The sequence below is a fragment of the Lissotriton vulgaris genome, chromosome 1_1 (genome assembly GCF_964263255.1).
Source record: "Lissotriton vulgaris chromosome 1_1, aLisVul1.2, whole genome shotgun sequence".
NCBI classification, from domain to species: domain Eukaryota; kingdom Metazoa; phylum Chordata; class Amphibia; order Caudata; family Salamandridae; genus Lissotriton; species Lissotriton vulgaris.
Genome location: NC_141685.1, coordinates 504,398,009 through 504,418,090, shown reverse-complemented (window position 1 = coordinate 504,418,090; position 20,082 = coordinate 504,398,009). Strand labels below are relative to the sequence as shown.

General features: G+C 45.5%; 1 protein-coding gene across 3 annotated transcripts in view; it reads left to right on the top strand.

The window, feature by feature from the left end:
* Window positions 1–20,082, top strand: part of ERICH3 (glutamate rich 3) — a 569,740-nt gene that overhangs the window by 192,762 nt on the left and 356,896 nt on the right. For all 3 annotated transcript variants that reach the window (XM_086953866.1, XM_086953868.1, XM_086953865.1), the window contains exons 6-7: window positions 1,283–1,450; window positions 16,159–16,377. In XM_086953866.1, coding sequence (XP_086809992.1) covers window positions 1,283–1,450; window positions 16,159–16,377 — 387 coding nt within the window. The remainder of the gene's footprint in view (window positions 1–1,282; window positions 1,451–16,158; window positions 16,378–20,082) is intronic.

Sequence of the window (20,082 nt, the reverse complement as noted above, 5' to 3'; positions counted from 1 at the left end):
GAGATTTCTGCAGCTTTCCAAAGCCAACAATGAAACATCTTATGTTCTCAGTTTGACTTTCTTCAGGGTGGGGCATGATAGAGGTTGATATGAGAGTCAATGTTGTTGTTCTTCGTTAAGTCTTTATTGCTGAAGGCCAAAATAGGATGGCTGATGTATTGAGAGCAGGTGCAGGGGCTAGTACCAGAGGCAGCATTTTGTTGCAGTTTCTACTGGAACCTTTGCTTTAGTGAAGCTTAATCAGAGGCTCGCTGCTCCACGCCATTGCAAAGTCCAGTAAATGTCATGCAGGCAGTGGCCTGGCGTGTTACTTTGTGAATGCCAGGCTGTCATAGTGGTCCCAAGTGGATGGTTCAACATCTCATAAGACAGTCTAAAGCTGGTACAAGAAGCAGAAGTTACCACCCTCGAGGCAGGATCAAAAATCCTGTTGCTACATGACACTGCACACCAACACAACAATCTGCACCCAGGAGATTAGCTGCACAGACAGATGGCAGATAAGACACTAAGGCAAAGTCTGTCTCATAATTAAAAGGAAAATAACCTATTTATGTACAATCAAGGAATAGGTATAACATCTTGGAAACCAAAGCGATGCCAGCATCATACAGCAACAAAATCAATGCCCCCTTGCTATGCATTCCGGAAGAAGTACACCACTCGGTGTCCCATGCACACCAAAAGGTAGAACCCGATGTGGGCACGAGAATGGCAGAATGAAACTCCACAATCTAGATTTGTCAAAAACGTGCACGCAATCAGTTAATTTAGGAAACAGTTGTACACGTTTTTACATGAAGATGGCAAACAATTACGGGTAGCTGTCTCCTTGACAAATTGTTACTGAAGTTACTCCAAAACGTCAAGGCATTCTACTCACTTTGACATGGGATAGCATGTATGACCAACAAATATCCCAAGAATGGCCTGGTTCCCAGTTCTATTTCCATTGTGTAGTCTTATGCATTAACTTACTCTTATTTCACTTTAATTACTTTTCCTTAACATGCTACTCACTCTTTTTGAAAATAAGATGTGTCCAAGTGTATCCCTAATACATTTTAAGTGTTGGTTGTTGGTCAAGTCTGTTTCATTTACGTGAAAATTGATCTTTTACTAAACAATAATACATTAAACGTGAACTAACAATCGACTTGTTTTCAGCTACTGCAATGTAGAAGCAAACACAATGAATGTGGTAATAGTTTTTGTAAAACTGCGTGCCCAAATTACTTTGTGCTCTAATTAAAGATTCTCTTTTTTCCCCTCCTATGTGCAGCCTTCGTCTTCTCGACCAAACACTGCACCAGGAAATATGCAGCGTCCAGTTCGATTGGAACCTCTTCCAGAAAGTTCGGGAGGTGGAATTAGAGCTGTCCCAAAGACTACTTCAGCTACTCAGCCAAAAACATCAGCACTTGAACATGATCACCATTTTCCCACTGGGGTTAGGACCTTTTTTGGTTCTTTAATTGATCCTATTGGAATAGTATGCGGAGGGAATGTCATGTTGTATTAGCAGGAAATGGCATGTTCATGATTAAACTACTGTTTTATTATACTTTGAAAGTAGAAAAGTCAAATATCCGTACTAATGGAGCGCGAGACATATATGCCAATATTTTCAAACTGGGAAGTGGTAGATTTAGAAAAATTAATTCAGGGGAATATATTTTTCCTATTGGCTTATATTCCAGAGGCAATTTTAGGTTGGAGACACTCATGATAAAAACATGTTTAATTTAAAAAATCTTAAATCTCCTGTATGAATTGAGTCCATTGGCATGTGTGCTGAGGGTGTTGCTGCTTTCTCTTACAAAGCCTATTAGTACCTGGTATGAAGTGTGGCAAACCATAGAAAGCAAAAAGAGTTGGTGGGGGGGGGAGTTTGACTGCACCGAAGATAGCCGAGTCTCCATGAGCTCCGCCATGAAGTCTCTCAATGTAGGTAACCAATAACTGTCAGCGTGCAAACCAGTCTTCTCATCACCCTACCATATGCACGGCAACTCTTTGGACCACGATCGAAGTAGACCCAATACGGACTTTGGTGCTTCCCGACTGGACCTGTTTGTGGAGCCAAAACCCAGAATCAAAACTGTAGCATTCACAGTGACAATGACATACATGGGAAGATATTTTAAGGAGTTTATATAAAGTATTGTTCAGCAAAATGCAAAAACGATATCCTCAGACTGGTTAGCAGTGAGGAATAAAGATCATAGTACAAAGAACCTGTTAAATTCATTGCAAAATCTAGCATAGATTTGCCTTACAAAAGGGTATCCTAGTCACAGTGAAAAAGTATGTGCTTTTATAAGACTTAAGACAAATTATTTTATACACTACTAAGCAAGTACTTGGTCCTCAGGATATGCATGAATACACAACAAGCAAGATTTTTTTTTTTTATAATGCATGCATTTGATAATTCTCTCATAATACTACTACATTGAATACAGTTGCTCTCATAGTTTGTTCAAGCACAGTTGTCCACACATTGTAAAATAATAGCCTGGGTCAGTTGGGATGTCCCTGGTTAGGTACAACTAGGTGAGAAGCTCCTTGTAACATTCTCCATCTTTTAGTGGGAAGATTGATGTTCTTTATTTAGCCAAGCAATAACCACATCAGTGATCACATGGTGTGATACAGCGTCACTTCAAAATGGAAGACGGCGTGTCTTAGGTTATGTTAGCGTGAATTCGATTTCAGTTAAAAGCATATCAGTCACTGACCTAAATTGGAGGTTAGACGAGGGACCACTGAAATGGACCACTCTCAAATCAGGCTTCAGAACACTTTCTGTGGAGAATCCTCTGGGTATATCCTCTTGCAAGGCTGGAAGGAGCCATATACTCTCCAGGCCCTACTGATACAGCTCCAGCAGCAGCCACCACAGACACAGCTTGGAAACCATCCAGAACCCTGAGCTATCCACTGTTACCCCTGACCACATTGATCAACCCCAATGTGTGTGGAGCTCTCTCTTACTGATCGGCAGCAGCCTCTTGTACACCTGACAACAAGGCCCTAAGCAGCATCGGTAAGGACTTAGGGATATGACATGCCTTGCCATGAGGGTGAAGCATCCTAGAGGATTTACTTCCAAAGGAACCTGGGTGATGCGCAAAGGTAGATATACAGCTACTAATCCCTGGCAGCTAGCAATGGCGCTTGCTGAAGGGGGGCATTTTGACATTCTGTGAGTTTTGTAAACATTGCACCAGCGTCATAGTGGTACTCTGACACCATCTGGTAGAGATCTCACAACACTGCATAGAATCTTTCCTTCTCAGTCTTATAAAGACGGGTGGATAACTGCTCGCTTCTACTAGACAACTGCTCTTTAAAGGTGATCACAACTCCTTCACATTATAATATGTCCAAATAAAAAGAGTTCAGAAACTATCATTTTCAGAAGCCCTAAAAGGAGGCAAGAATTAAGGGCACCCTTTTCCACAACAGAATTGTTATTTACGACCCTGAACTCGCTCATGAGTGACCTTAAAAGTATCAAATCCTCTCAGACTGCTGTGAAATAGTCTACTACATACACTAGTAAAGGAACTGAAAACATTGCATGGGGACATGCCTCATTCAAAATGTTACTTCATCATACAGAACACAGCTTGGATAACGTAGAGTCTAAGATCAAAACATGACTGTATTGTGGGATCAATTATAGCATACAAAGAGGGGAATGACACAAATGGAAGATTGATCAAGGAGATGCAACATTAGATTTTTTTGGTATTCCAAAATTAGATGTAAAAGACAACATTTTCACATTCCTTGGGCTCTGGCTTCTGAAACTACTTGGGTTAAACTTCCAACCACCTCGATATATAGAGGGCCCACCGACTCAGCCAGAGACATTATGTGTCTTCTAATGCTCCTTGACCCATTATTACTTACCTGCTGAGATACCAACATACCTGTACGATGCTCCAGGTATCACACAAACATGGACCCTACCCCTATCACTGGCACAATGTCTCCTTCTCTTCTGATTTCTCCCACAAAGCCAATGTCATATGGAAAACAAACAAAAGTTTCTCTCACTTCATTTCTAAGAGAACACAACATCTGATGCAGACTTCTTGACCATCTGCTGTAGACGCCTTGACCCCACAACAATGCTTATAGCAACAGATGGTGTAACAAAGTAATTCTATTACCCAGGCCACCTTCAGCACTTCATAGAACACCACACACTAACTACATTGGAAAAACTACAACCTCAGTTCCACAAGCTCTGTGCTATAGAGACGCTGCTCAGTGGCACTCCGCCTAGAAGCCAAGGTCGCTACACAGACTTAGACAAACTTTGCAGTCTGTGGAAATCACCAACTGGAGACTGTAACACGTGTATGTCTGCATTGAAAGCCAAAGACTGATGACAAAACTACCACCTGAGATGCATTTCTGATATGCTGTACTCCAAGACCATTTCATCACCTTCATGCATAATTCAGACGTCTTTGTAAATAGACTACATCTTTCACACAGAGAGGCTTTAAAGTTGCACACCACCTGAATTACTATGCTAAAGTGTATGTTCTTAACGATGAAGGAGAATACTCAGAACCAATGTGAACATTGCTCTCCATTATTAGCAGGCAGAATTACCTATACCACATCCATTCTTATCACACACACATTTCTTTCCTTTCAACCTCAGTAGTCTCGCAGGCGCTTCGGTTCCAGTAATTAGGGTATCGCTGGCAAGAGTATTGGGACCACTCAAGTCCAGTTCTCGCCAGTCAAACACAAAGTATGAGCCAAGGTGCAGGGTGATGTGTGTTGCCACTGCACACATTGTGTAAAAAGAAAGTTGTGTGCCCCAATAGCATCAGCGCTTTGAGAACCAAACATGCTGATCCTCCCTTTACCGGAGTTACAGTAGTCATCGACTCAGCCCACCGGTGGCATCTCCTGTTGATAAGGAGAGGCCCGGGTTGGAGCAGAAGTTTGCCTCCAGTGGGTATAACAAGCATGCAGTGGTATCACATCTCTTCCCCGGTACGAACAATACTCAGTTACACAACACTCTCAGCAGCTCGGTTTGCTAATGCGTTCTCTATCTGGAGGGTGTGCATCACCCACCGCCCAACTCTAAAGTCCTGGCTCTTGGTACTGCAGTCAGCTCGCTCTTCACTCCCTCAGACACGGAAGCTTAATCGCTCCCCGGAGCCCACACCGGTCTGGGCGCAGTGGGGTTAGAGGTAGTCCTTGTGACTTCTCCAGGAATTGCTGCACAGGCGTCGGCACGATATAGTCACTCATCCAGGCAGGTAGATGGCAGGGATGGTGGTTTCTCCTCACAACATCACAGTGCCTGGGTAGTCCAAAGTTAGGGAGCCGCTAGTAGTAGGGCAACAAGTGGGAAAGCGATCAAGTGAACCCAGCAAGTAGCAGGACAACAGCAGAGGAGCAGTCTAGATGAAGCCTTGTGCAGCACAGCAATACCTCCGACAGAGGTTTAATACCCGGTCCAAAAGTGCTCTAAAAACATGGGGTTAGAGCCCCTGTACGTTTGCTCTAAAATGTCATTGTTTCAAGGGGCAACATCAGAGAAAAACTTTCTAGTATACAGCATTCCCTCTCAACCCCATCTCAGGCTCCAAACATAAGTAGGGGTAAATCAGCCCTTTGTGGGAAGGCAGGACACAGCCTATACAAATGTAAGTGTGCCCCACCTCCCTCTGTCCCAGCCCAGGAAGACATATCATTATGCAGATGGATGCAGATGCCTCCCCTCTCACACCAAGCCCTTCTGGTGTGGTGGCTGTTATGAAAGTATGCACCAAGTGTAACTGTCACTCAGCCCTAGTCATGGATTGCAGCCAGGCTGCAAACCACTAGAGTTATAAGCACAGAGAAATGCCCACTTTCTAAATGTAGCATTTCTAAAATAGTAATGTAAAATCATCCAACTACTAGCAAGTAGTAAGCAGGATTTCCTACTGCCATTCTAAATAAACCAAGCATGGCAACGTTACTCTTCTCAGATCATGATTTTTCACTTAAACATATTTATGGGAACTCCCAATGCTAGTCAATGAGCAGAGTACATTACACAAAGGGGGGTTGAATCCATGCAGTCACGGGGACCTGGGCGCTATATGATACATGTAGGTAGGGGGTCCCCGCAAGAAAAGTGTGTTGTACTAGCTACACACACTGACAATACATCAATAACTTAAGAAGATTCGGAAAAACAATTTCAAGAAAAATATTTTGGTTTCTTTCAAAAGTATTGCAATTTATTTACAACACCAGACAGCTACAATGGTGGATTTACTTCATAGTATTTCATATAAAATGAATAGCCCCAGAGGGGGAGGAAGGAAGGAAGGGGGTGCTCAAAGGTGTGAAAATTGAAGGAATAGACACAGTTAATCAAAAGAACACAATTATTGATACCACAATCAATAAGGAATCAAACATTTCAAATACAAATACAAAGGCCTAAATTTGTGGCCTCCATTGATGAATTACTACAGAAAGACATTCTACGGTCACAACCTATGGATGGAACTATCAGGGGCTTGTGCCGGATGTCCAAGGAAAAGAGCCGTCGACGTTTCGACCCCTATCTGTAGGTTAAGTTTAGTCCTTAGGCGGGGTCTTCATCAGGACAAATAGGAGAGGGGGTTGTGGGGCAATTATATCTGAAAAATTAAAACAGGGTATCAATTGTTGGAGTGACAAAACTTAATTAAAACCGTTGTGTTACGACGGAGTGAATCAATTCAATCAGAATTACCATGGAAAATAGGCCTGAGAAAGCTCTATTGTAGAAACTAGAATAAACCGCTCAAAAGTAGTGGTCAATCTCAACGATACAAATTCGCAACTACAGAGGAAAAAAGAAAAAGAAAAACAAACAATTGTCAAAGTATTTCTGTGCCAAAAGTTATTAGGCCAAAAAGTTCAATCTAAAAGGCAAACTTACAAAAGATATCACTCATTCAGCCGAAGACCACAGTTATCACTCGCCGTCTGAAGATTGTGTACCACAGAATGATGGATAACGAAACGCTGCAGGTAAAAGTTAAAAGTCATCTCAAAATCTAGAGGTTGACTATTCAGTCCATGCTCGAATAAGGCCAGTATTAAATAGTTGTACTTACATCTTTAGTCACAAAAGTACATCAAAATACTTGATTGGAAACTCGACCAACACCTAAAGAAAAAATATACGGGCTATCACTATTTTGAAAGTGTGTGGTATCCCAACACAAAGAGATCGTCGTAAGGCAAGGGAAATGTTACTTACAATCCTCGACTTCCAATTGTGAATAGAGGGGGGCCGCAAGTTCCTAAAGCGTCAAAGCAGAGGGACGCTGTGAATGAGCAGAGTAGGCCTTACAATAGTGAGAAACAAATAGAATGTTTGTCACTGCCAGGGATGGGTGAAGAATTCCGCTCCGCTGGCAGAGTTTGCAGAGTTTTGCCCACGCTGCGCTCCACGAGGAGGACCGCAAAGCTCGGTGAGGTGAGGCGGAGCAGAGTTTTTTCTCTCGAGCGGCTCACCAACATTAAGTTGCCGAGGGCTTGTGAGAAAAAATTGCCCACATGACCTTCTCTTGGTGAGATTTTTCAACACGGGTATTTTCAGCAGGTCACGACCGCTCACATTGGAGAAGCGTGGCTTAATGATTAGAGCGGCAGACCCTGCTGCAGAGGTCTAGCCCGGGACCAGGGTTCAATTCCCCGCCTCGGCGGGTCTTGGGCTCAAAAATTCCACGGACCTGAAAATTCTCGCCTCAGTGCCTATTCCAATCATGGAGTCCCACTCAGCAACTCTGGGCAATAGCTTGCTTAATCTCTACAACGGCCCCCACAACGCTAAGGATGCCTGCCTCCTCCTTGGGGGTGCCCAGTAGTGGACGCCTCACAGGGAAAGCCAGGATGGGTTCCACAGCGGTATTCGTTCAAGCGCCTTTAGACCATTGCGGGTGAGTAGTGCGCTATACAAGTATCAATTTACATTATATTACATTACATTACACATAGCGAAATCTGTTGCTCGCGTTGAGGGATCTTCTGCTCAAGTAGAATGTCTACTCGAGTGGCAGAAAGCAGCAGCTCCCTTTGGCGCAACGCCTATTGCCTTTCACACTGATTTTACAGTGCGGGACAAATTCCTGCTGCTAAAAATCAGGGCAAGTAGTTCGACTTAATGGACTCCATCCCTGGCCTAACTCCTCAGAGTGTGTTGGAGTTTTTCCAGCACTCCGCCCAGGCCTAGTCACTACCAGGACATGCCAATCAATAAATGCATATATCCTACCTTTAACCTACAAATCACCCTGCCCATAGGGCTACCTAGGGCCTAACTTAGGTGCGACCTAGGTGTAGTAAAATTGGACTTTACGACTGGCAAGTAGATTTAAATGCCAAGTCAATGTGTCAGTAATCTGCGCATGCAGGCCCGGCAGTGGCAGTGACAGGTTTGAAAGGCTACATCTGTAGTTGGTGTAATCAGCACTGCTGACCCACTCGTAGCATTTAATTTACAGGCCCTGGGTATATGGGATACCACTTTACAAGGGACTTACAAGGAAATCAAATTAAGTCCTTGTTATCCTGTCCTACCCAGAAACACCAGTGCTGAAACTAATCAATACGGATACAGGATTCTCCAGTTACCCTGGCTACAAAATAAACTGGTAAAAGTGTGAAGCCATGCCATTATGAACGACAAACAACTCCATCCGAGGCCTACCATCCAAGTGGATCCCCTACTAGCTTAAATACCTAGGTATACTAGTGAGTAGAGACCTCACTTGCATGATCCCGGATAACCTTTCGATCGCATAGAACAAACTGGTGCAAACCGAAACCAGCCCTTACAATGCTAGCAGCTATGGCACTGTATTACACATAAATTTGAAAAACAGCCATAAGCCCTTACACCTTCCTCACTTCATGGATATCTACTAGAATGGAGCTGTTACAAAAACTAATGACAGGTCTATACAACTCCCTGATCAGAGAACTTATTTTCTAATCCCACATCTGCCTTCTCTTAAATGGCAATATCGCTGAAAGAATACAAGGATGAAGACTGGGCAAACCTCGTGGAGACAAATGATAAACGCATTAGGGAGTTTAGATTGAAATTCACTTTTTACACAATAATGCATGATTGGCACTGTTCACCCCAAAAGCTATATAATGCAAACATGTGCCTAATGGCTGGCGATGAGGTAGACTCGAAGGGGACATGCCACACATCCTATGGTGCTGCCTAGTGATCCATCTTTACTGACCCTAATATGGGTAAATTATACGGGGCTAGTTCCTTATTCATTCAGCCCTGTATGGCACTAGATTCAGGATTCCCAAAGCTCGGAGGACCTTCATACCCATACTTAACGATGGCTAGATACCTCCTTAGCAACTGAAAAAATAACTATCCTATGAAAATGGAAACTCACCATTAGTCCTACTTTAGCTGAGTGGCTGCAGGCAATGACAGCCACAGTATCCCATGAGAGCCTCATATACAAACTTAATGATCAGTTAGAGATTTTTACAGAGATGTGGGACTCCTTACTAAGTACTGACTAGTCTCTAAACTCGCTTTGCGCACAATATTTAGCATGAACAGCTCTTTGGTTCACTGATGGACATATCCGATCTTACATTAAAATAGCACTTGTCGGAACTGGCATTTTCTGGTTGGATGAGGCGATGCCCTAGCCAGGCAGAACCTACCACTCCCTTCAGGAGTGGGTGATTAAACAAACTGTACCACCTGCACTCACCTTTGGGTAGCTTAGCACTGAGCAGTCAGGCTTATCACATAGGCAATGTGTAAAGCATTGGCACAGCACTCTCACACAATAAACACACTGAGCATCACAAAAGAGACTTCACATGTGATGTATTCAAATAATGTTTGCATTCAACACACACAATAATCAACAGAACATGAACATCATGTATGTCTGGGCATAAATCACACATGGAATTATTACTAGCTGTGTTAGGCCCAACCATGTTAAAATGACAACAGTAATATGCGCACTTGAGAGGATCCTATCCTGCACCCCCCAGCAACTTTATGTGGTACAACACGTTGTCCACCCCAGACCCACCTCAGCAATTTATATAATTTAATACCACACAGTTATAGGGTGCACCCTGAGTCACAGTGTTGTCAGAAATATGTGCATACAAAGAATTATAGTACTTTTAGCAGCACAGTGGGCAGGGGCCGCACAGATAAAACCAATTTCAAACGTAATGATATTTTGGCAAGGAATCAACGTGTAACGCAACACAGCTGGCCAGTGTTGTGAATCACAGACTCCCACGGATACAGTCACTCTGCACTTATATGCAGTACAATAGATATCAGGCAGGTCCGTACGGCACATGCTCACACATATACACACTCAGCACCCTAATGTGATACAACTGATACCCAGCAGGTCAATTGATAACACACTGCAGATCCCATGGCCCAAGCCTCCTCCCCCACCAACTCACCCGACTATCCTACACCCACAGATTGGAGACAACTTGTCCTTCCCCTAGACACCCGGCCGCACATGGCCGAAGTCACTCTTAGTCAGGGTCCAAGGGTAGCAGGTGTTGGTAGGTAGCAGGACTAATTAGGAAGCAGCTGCCACATGGGTGTTTGGCCACCACTCGGGAAGTTCAACCACAGGATGTGGAGCAGAAGCGGGCTGAGGACAATAGTTGGTCACTCAAAAAGGGTTCCACAAATGCCTTCTAGCACCAGCCCAGTTCTGCGAAGCAAAGGGTGGTCATGTGGTCTCTTGAACCACTGACAATCGCTCTCAGAAGCGTACTTCCAGCCCAATCCATCAATCTCATCCCCCAGGCCTGAGCCGGGCTAAACTATCTGGAAGCAGAATCTCGTCTGGGGCTGTGTGAGGAGAGGGCAGTTGGTCCACCATGCTGAGAGACAAAAAGGTAACAATCAATGAATGGAGAATGAAACAAGGTAGCTTCTCGGAAGGAGCAAGCACCCCATCAGGTACCCGCCAATCAGCGTCGAACTCCGGCAATCCGGGCATGTCTGGTGCGTGTTGATACAGGTCACCCCAGACCATTCCAGTCACGCACAATGAAGAATTGCCAATTCCGCCCCTCCCCAGAAATGAGGCACAACATCCGGTGCGCATTGATATTGGTCGCACTTGACAACTCCGGTCACACTCTAAGTTGCAAGTTTCAGCAATGCCTCACGAGATACAGTGGGGCATTACTATGGTTACGCCCCCAACTTTGAGGGTCGCAATCTGTTGTTCGACACTGCACACAATGAGCATGCAGTTGGCATATCGCACAAGAGAGATGCGGCACGATGGATGAAGCAGGTTGCGCTGGATCCCGCAACTGGTAAATATGTTCACCATCAACAAGCTGCTAATGTATACTGAGGTCACCAGGATGCGGGGGCCACACTCCTTAGATGCGGACAAGACTTCAGAGGCTCCACAAAAGGCAATCCGGTCTCCATGCACCATTCTTAGTTCCACTCCAAGCTACCAGTTGGGATCCAGCAGACAATGTGGGTACTTAAGAGGGCACCCTCTCCAGGTGTTACAAGTAGACGGTGTGAGTCCCTCGTAGGTGATCTTTGATGTCTTTGAGACCTCTGAATAAACAGGGGGCAGGCCAACCAGCCCTTGGAGAGCACACTTCCGGGTGCCACACAACAGCATGTAGTCCGCCTATGCCAGCCATTATTCAGGAAGGGCACTTTCAGTGGCAGTAATCCTCCTTGTGTACAACAGATTCTTCTGGCAGTGTGCACCACACAGTTTTAGGTTCCATGGACCCATGTCCCTACAAGTGTATCTCTGCCCTGCTGAAGTATGGCACCATTAGTTTTCCTGTAGTGTACCTCTGAAGTTGGAAGGGGTTTAAATGAACTCCCTTTGAACCACAGATGTCTCCCCTAAATTTCAGTCCTATCTACCATGAGGCTGTGGAATGCTGATCTTAATCTTTAGTGGGGCCATGATCTGGCTCCAGAGGCCAAGTGTCAAAACCTTTGTCTCCAATCTATCCAGCCAGGCCAGCAAATGGCAGAGGTCTGTTGTTCCAGTTACATGCTCAGTGTTTAATACCTGTCACTGGAGAATGCCCAGATGTGCTCCCCCAAGCCAGCGTTCCACAGCTTTGCGACATTTTTTGCTTGTTCGCTTTCTCAAAATGCGTGTTTGAAAGATATTTTTCCCTGAGCACGCAAACAGCGATTGCGAACAGTAAAAAAGCATTGCGAACAAGCAATTCCGGGTGTTCGTGGAATTTCTGCATGTTCGCAGAGATTTTTTACCATTTCACAGATTTGCGTAACGCGATTACGCAAATACCGCCCACCCCTAGACAAAATCACCTTTACCACTGGAAAGGGTTTGTCACTGCAAATCCAATGATAGGAAACATTGTGAGACTGCTCCACTGCAATCCACTATTGCAGCCTGAAGTAATTTCAAACCTTTCCCCATGTTAGCTTATGGAAAGAGTAAACCTCATCGGTAGTGAAAACACACATGGGTATTTTTCACTACCTGGGAACGGAACACACAGATGTACCTATCCTGCCTTTCACCTACTACCCGCTTCACCCCTTGCTGTGTACCCTCAGGTGCACTAGTGGTAGTGAAGGGTCCTCTCAGGATGGCTTGGGATTTAGAAAGGCCAGCCTGAGTAGAAGTGCATTTGGGCACACACAGACCGGCAATGGCAGGTTGGACACATGTTGAGAAACACCATAGGAGCAAGTGCGCACACCGGCCTGCAATGGCCGGCTAGACACATGTTTAGAAACACCATAGGTGCAAATGCGCGCACCGGGCTGCAATGGAAACCTGGACACATGTTGAAGCACATCATTTGTGCAAGTGCGCTGACACAGCTTTTATACATGATAGGTGCAAGGGCGCACACCGGTCCGCAATGGCAGACTGCACCTGGTTTACAACCACCATAGGTGGGAGTGCGCACACACAGGCTTGCAATGGCAGGCCTGACCTATGTTTAGAAACCTCAAATAAGCACCACTTCGTAATGTGTGTAGGAAGGGCACGCGCAATTGTGAAAGTCTCCGTCAGGGTTGGCTAATGAGTGAAAAAGGCCAACCTGAGCTTGATAGATGTTTGACGGGCTATTCCAGTGGGTGGCTGCGTTCCACTACTAGTCAGTGCAGTGCTCGCCCTGGGTATGAGGTGTACCTTTTATAGGGCACTCCCAGGTACGTCACCTAAATCAATCAATCATGCACCCTTTCCTGGCATGTGTAGAAAGGGGCATGGCCCTTTCCACTGCAGTACCATGGGAAAGTGCCCGAGTCCTAAAGTCATGAAAAGAAAGATGCCAAAAACCAGGAGGGAAAAAAAAGATTTTTGGGAAACCCCCCTAAGAAGGGCCATGTGCAACAGCCCTGGACCGGTGTGACTGAAAGCGCTATATGTCATCATGATACTTGAAGTCCATGCTGGAATACAAACCTGAAGACTTCTTTATTAGTACTTTGTAAGACTTTAACTCTCCCCATAGCCATAGTTGACTTTCTTAAGTGGGCGAAAAAACGCGTGTTTAATAGCTTTACTGCTCTTTGTATTTTCTCCCCTTTCCTATTAATTCTAACTTTTAGCCTCACCCATTCCCCACCCCTTATTATTTTTTTTCATCACCCTTCTTGCTCGCCTATTCCATGACGGGCAGTTGCCATAATGTCTCTTGCGTGGAATGTGCTTATGTCTTTTTTACGGCGATATTTTTTCACTTAACTATGAGCCCCTTCACCTCTGTTTTTACGAATTCTTACGAAACCCTAATATATATGTTGGCTTGACAATTCAAACATTCTAGAAGAGTCACACAGCTGAATGTTGCCTGGAAGCCCAGGAAAGAACAATCTATAACTCCTAGATGCTCATTAGATCCCAGAATGCAAATTACGCCATCCTGCCATCTGGTGGTCGTGGCTGTAGATGCTTTGTGGCCATTTCTCCATCATAAACACTAGTTTGGAACCTATGCCATGCTCCAATATTCAATCACAAATGTTACTAATCGCCTTTTAAACCAGAGTCCTTCCACATTCTGTTTCAGGAACTGATTTCCAACTGTTGTTGCATAGTGGTACTTGTATGCCTTCCCAGGGCTGAGAACTGGAGAGATCTTCTCTGAATGTGATTGTACTTTGAAATCTGTCTTTTCACGCCAAGAAGGCTCCTTTGCTCCTTTCATACTTTCTAGCCCTGTTTTGAAACATGTTCCATTCTAAAGTTTAATTCTGTTAACATTTTGCTTCCAGAAAATTTTCATAGACACCATTTGGCAGATGGCTGGACTTTAATTGCCCTCACCCCACTGTGCGGCAACAAGTTTACACCTGTCTTTTCTTTCCACCCAATGCTGGTGTGAGCTTGGAGGAGGGATTCATACTGGTTTCTTTCTTCAGGCTTAGTTGACTTTGGAGCTCACGAGGTTTTATTTTTTTAATGGTGATGAAAAACTGTTGCTTCTTCCAAAAATAGGACAGGCCTTCTACAACCTAATTTAGTAATGCAATTAATCTGTTACATGAAATGGCTTACTTTCTGCCACTCTTAACAGGTAATATGTGACACTGATTAAACCAGTCTATAATTGAATAGTACAAAGATGGAAGTCATATTATTATATATTTTCTTATTGAATAATTATTTTGAATTTCTTCCAAGTGTGTTCTTTGACATTATACTGCAATTCCTATTAATATATTGTTTTTACTTAATGAATAATTTGCATTTCTTCTAAGTCTGTTTCGTTATCATCATTAAGCATGGGCGGATTTTGCGGATCCGCAAAATCCGCGGATTTTGCGGATTTGCGGATCCGCGGATTTGGGGCGGGGGCGGGGCTTCCATGCGAGTGCACATGCCTCTTGTGAGGCCTCTATCCAGCATCACAGCTTATTTTCCACGGTAGAGTTGGGAAGAAGGCACACCTGTCCAGCCTCGACGACGCTCACGATTGTTTTTGGGCTAATGAATGAGTCACTGAATTCGAGCGACCATGTGTGTGTTACTATGCAATCGCCCCGACGGGCGCAGGGGTCCCTTGAGTGAGCTGTCCATCATAGTGGGTGAATGGCGGGCAGAAGGTGCAAACCGCGAGTGTGTGGGCGGGGCCAAACGGGCAGGGCTACCATGCGCGTTCAACATGCTTCTTGTGTGTATAAAAGGTCAGAGAAAGATCAGTTCAGCAGATGAAGAGCAAGAAACCCCTGGTCACAAGAACAGCACGGGTATTGTGCTCGTGAAAGTCAAGGATGCAAAAGCCTCTATCCAGCATCACAGCTGATTTTCCACGGTTGATTTGTGAAGAAGGCACACCTGCCTCGACGACTCTACAGGAAGTGCATGTTGTAACTATTTTAGGATGGCGCCGGCAAGCTGCCAGCGCCATCCTAAAATACTTACTAAATTAGCTTCAACAGGAAGCTCTAATAAATAAAATCGAGCACCTGCTCGATTTTATCTATTAGAGCTTCCTGTTGAAGCTAACTTAGTAACTATTTTAGGATGGCGCTGGCAGCTTGCCGGCGCCATCCTAAAATAGTTACAACAGGTTCAACTTTTGCCCCCGGAATAATCCGCCACTTGCGGATTTGCGAATTCTCGGTAAATTCGCGGGAGTTTGCGGATCGCGAATTTACCGAAAATTTGCAAAATCCGCGAGCGGAACGGATTTTCCGCTCATACTTAATCATCATAGAGATATATGGAAATAAATGATTTTCCGGTTAGCCTGATCCAGGCGGTCAGGATGCATTTATAGTCCTTATTGGTGCAGCTATGGCTGTGCTCGCCATGTTTAATGTTGTGTCAAGGACAGGACCAGAATGGTGTCATCTGTCAAAATTCTTTCATTCTGAGCACTTCTAGCCATTTGCATGACGTTTGACAGGCTCCAACTCTATTTGGGGTGCAGCACTAACTAGTTACCGATGTAGATATCTAAACTGTCGGACTACTTTTATAAATTCTAACCTGGCTTTCTGATGTGGCAAATCTGGCCTTCTGATGCCCACACACAGACTTGCAAGTGTACTAAGATTTTGTGACAAGGAAGGTCTACAACTCATTGCCGGTATCCCTATAATTACAGGTGGACAAAGACTTACTGAAGTTCATCAGTGCAGCAAGTGACCAGACCTCTGGAATATCTCCATACCGACTTCCTGTTATTAATAATTATGTCACGCCTGTCCCTCCGCCACCAAAAAAGAGCAGTAGGAACCCAAATATGACGAGAAGTGGGACATCGAGAGGAAGGCGCTTCCGCCCGACTACTGCACCACAGGACCTCGATCAACTTTCAATGAAGGTAGAGTATTATACAGCAACATCTCTGTAGGAAGACACACTCATTCCAAAAGACAGATCTTCTGTGTGAAGTTTTGCTGCAAATGTGTAAAATAATTGTGGTGTCCATCTCTCCTTGGTACAGTACACGCTGAAATTTCTGAAATCTGCAGTGCTCCTCTTAGGTGGCCGAGGTAACAGGAACAAGTCTTCGTTTCGGGGAGTCAAGCTCTGTGTTTTAACCTACCCTTATTTTGCTGTTTTTATTTATATTTGTTTGCCTATTCGTGTTGTGCAAAATATAATGGCGTCCCAGATAGTGGAAGATAATACCAATGGACATTGCATTGCTTACTAAGTAAAAAACAACAACATTGATTTAGGTTATTTTTACATTTCTATTTGTCCAGCTTTTTATTCTTCAATTTCTCTTGTCCGTTGCCTCTTTGATACAAGAGAAACCTTTACTTTACTCTGTCCGAGGCAACAACATTCATGTGGGAAATCCCTTTTTTTCAATACTTTGCAAACTTTTAACTGTTATTCAAGACACTACGGTCTATAAAATACTACTTTCTACTAGGTGTCAGATTATCCTACTTTAATCTGAGCTGTGTGAAGAAAGTTTGACAGTGCATTTGGTGACATACTCACTCCATCTACTAAATAAGGGAAACAGCTCTTACAATTTAGCATTTTAGGCATACCCCTGGCTGAGTTAACACATTGTTTACCTAACATCTCTGGATGCTGGCCAACTGCGGACGTTCTGCAATTGACTGGGCCTAGATCAGTTATAAACTGGAGTCTTTCAGGAAACGGCCTCTATTACAGAGCACCATGTAGTTCCAGATCAAGGCTAATATTTTAGTTTAAATTGGTGCATGCAGATATTTTGCAAAACCTGTGTACTTCATGTCAGTAACTTAAATGATTGTTTGCAAACGTGTAAACCTAGACGTTTTTCCTTAACCAATTCATAGCTAAACCCATCATAGTCCTAATTATCCTGAAAGAGATTCGTAGTCTAAATTATTTTGAAATGTAGTCACTTCTCTATTTAAAGTCCAGCCCTCTCTCAGTGTATTTTTCTTCTTGTATTGTTCTGTGACTCAGTCATGGAACCTGTGATCTTGGCTCATTGACCACTGGCCTGAACATATTGTTTAGCCTCTGTGGAATCCTCTATTGCTAGACTAGACTGTGTTTCAACATGTATGTGTTAACAATCCCCTCACTTTTTCCCGCTGTCATTCTACTTGTGACAGTGCTGAAGCTTATTCCCTCCTTAATGTATCAGAAAATAGATGACCTGATTCCTTTTTGGTCCTGAGATTAAACTACATTGGTGAAAAATCCCAGAGAAACCCTACTTCTGGCTCGGTAAAGCCCTCCACTCTCCCCTCTGCCCTTGACTTTACAAATTATTATATTTCCATTTGCTAATTTTTCCATTCAAAGCCATGCCTTTCAGCTCCTAAACATCCTTCCTTCAGTCAAATGTCCCGCATATCTACCCATCACTACATTCTCGAAGACCACTTAAAAAGGCTTTCCCTTTCTTTTAAAACAAGATCAAGAATAAAATGATGTGCTTCGTGGCACTCATATTCACACCCTTGCCTCTTTAACACATTGCTCGTCCCTCTGACAACCTGCTCCTCTCTAGCTATCCTCCCTACATCACCCTGAAACTTTTCCAATCTGCCAAAACTTCATTGCTCTGCAGATTATGAATGCCCTCAGCAGAATAACTCTTGCTCACTTTACTCCCCTATTATGTTTAAAAAAAATATATATTTTGTATTTTTCGACTTTGATACCAGTAAAAAAACAAACATGTAATTAAAATATACATCAATAATGCAAGTGGTTTGAGCTTACCTCACCAGTTATTCAAAACCAAGACATCTGCAAAGATGTATCTGAAAGAAACAGGTTAGTATTAGATTCCTTACCTTAGAATATCCCCAGGCGTCAGACTGTATACGGAAACTTTTGCGTAGCAGTACACTTGCGTGTCGCTAGACATCGTCTGCGGCTCCGCGTCCGTCGGCGGCGTCGTTGGCGCCAGGATGACGTCGCCGGAGTACTTAGATGCCCTCCTCGCGCGCTGACGTCAGTTCTTCTTTTTGCCGCGCCAGCAAGCACAGGTCTGGAAAAAGTGGAACCCTTAGTCAATTTTTGACTAACTTTTTCGATCCTTTTTGATATTTTTTCGAAGTCTATCGACTCTGACGGTGCCGGTAGGGATGCCCGGGTTCAAACCCTGCGTCGACTGCAACCGACTTATGTCGGTTACCGACCCCCTTCACTGTCTGGGCCCCGACCACGACGACAAGTCCTGCTCCGACTGCCTGGCCCTGACGTCCAAAGCTAGACGGGAGCGATCCCGCAAGCGACTCGAGCTCCGGCAGACGTCCCTGTGCCGCTTGAGGTCCCGGTTCGCGAGGAGGTCGAGGAACCGGTCGCGGGGTCGGAGTCATCATAGCTCCGGGAGTTGTCACCAGTCTTCGGGCTTGAAGTCCTCATATAAGAGGCACAAGAAGTCGAAGAGGCGTCATCACACTTCTGACTCCCCCCGACGCTCGCACGACGCGGCTGGGGGTTCGGGCGACACCGCCCCTCCGGCTCCATCGGAGCCGCAGGCATCACAGCCTGCTCCATACCCGCCGGTCCCTGGGCAGAACGCGATGCCGGAGGAGATCAAGGCGTTCCTCACAGCCATGAGGTCACTCACTCCTCCGTTGGGTTCCGCAGCGCCTTCGGGCCAAGCGGCCCCAACTGGGTCCCCATGCGGGCTGGGTGCTTCGACCCCGGCGCCGTTGGGTGCTTCGGCCCCGGCGCCGTCGGTGACTTCGGTCCCGACGCCGCAGGACCCCGCCGGATCCGGCTCCGGATCCGGGTCGTCGCCGGTCGACCTCACGACCTCGACGGCGCCGACCACCAGGGTGTCACCTCCGGCGCCGTCCCAGGAAGACGTCGTCCCTCGTCCTACCCTTGATTCGGGTCCGGCGTCGGAGCGGCGCCAAACTCAACGCCGATGGGAGATTTCTATTTCTATGACCCGGCCCCATCCTTTTGACCCTGAGTATCAGGAGATGGGTGGCAAAGAGGATTGGGAGGGTTCCGAGGACCCTCTGGCACGTGAGTGCCAGTCTTCTCAGGACTGGACAGGTGAGCTTGGGGAGGCCAGAGGTCCGGACACTTCGCCCGACACTGGTTTTGTCTCCCCTCCTACCGTGGCTACGGAGGAGGGAGCTGCCTATAGCGTGGTGCTGACGCGGGCTGCCAAGGCCTTGGGCCTTGAGCTCCCTGTCGCGGCCGTGAGGACTAACCTCCTCACTGAGGTCCTTAAACCGCAGGCAAGCTCGGCTGAGCCTCTGCTGCCATTTAATGAGGCCTTGTCAGACGTTCTTCTGGGCACTTGGTCCAAGCCCGCTACCGGTCCGCCTGTAGATAGGAACGTGGCCAGGCGCCACCGCCTGGCCTCGGGTGACCCTTGCTTCCTGTCCACCCACCCCACCCCCGAGAACCTGGTCAACCAGGCCTCTAACTCCCAGGCCGCATTCCCGACGGCTCCCCCCGATCGGCAATCCTAGAGGTATGAGCAATACGGTAAAAAGGTATTCTCCTCCATGAGTGTGGGGTTGCGGTCAGTCAACACTGCGTGCCTCTTGGGCCGTTACACCCACTCTCTGTGGGACACGTTCGCGGACGTGCTGCC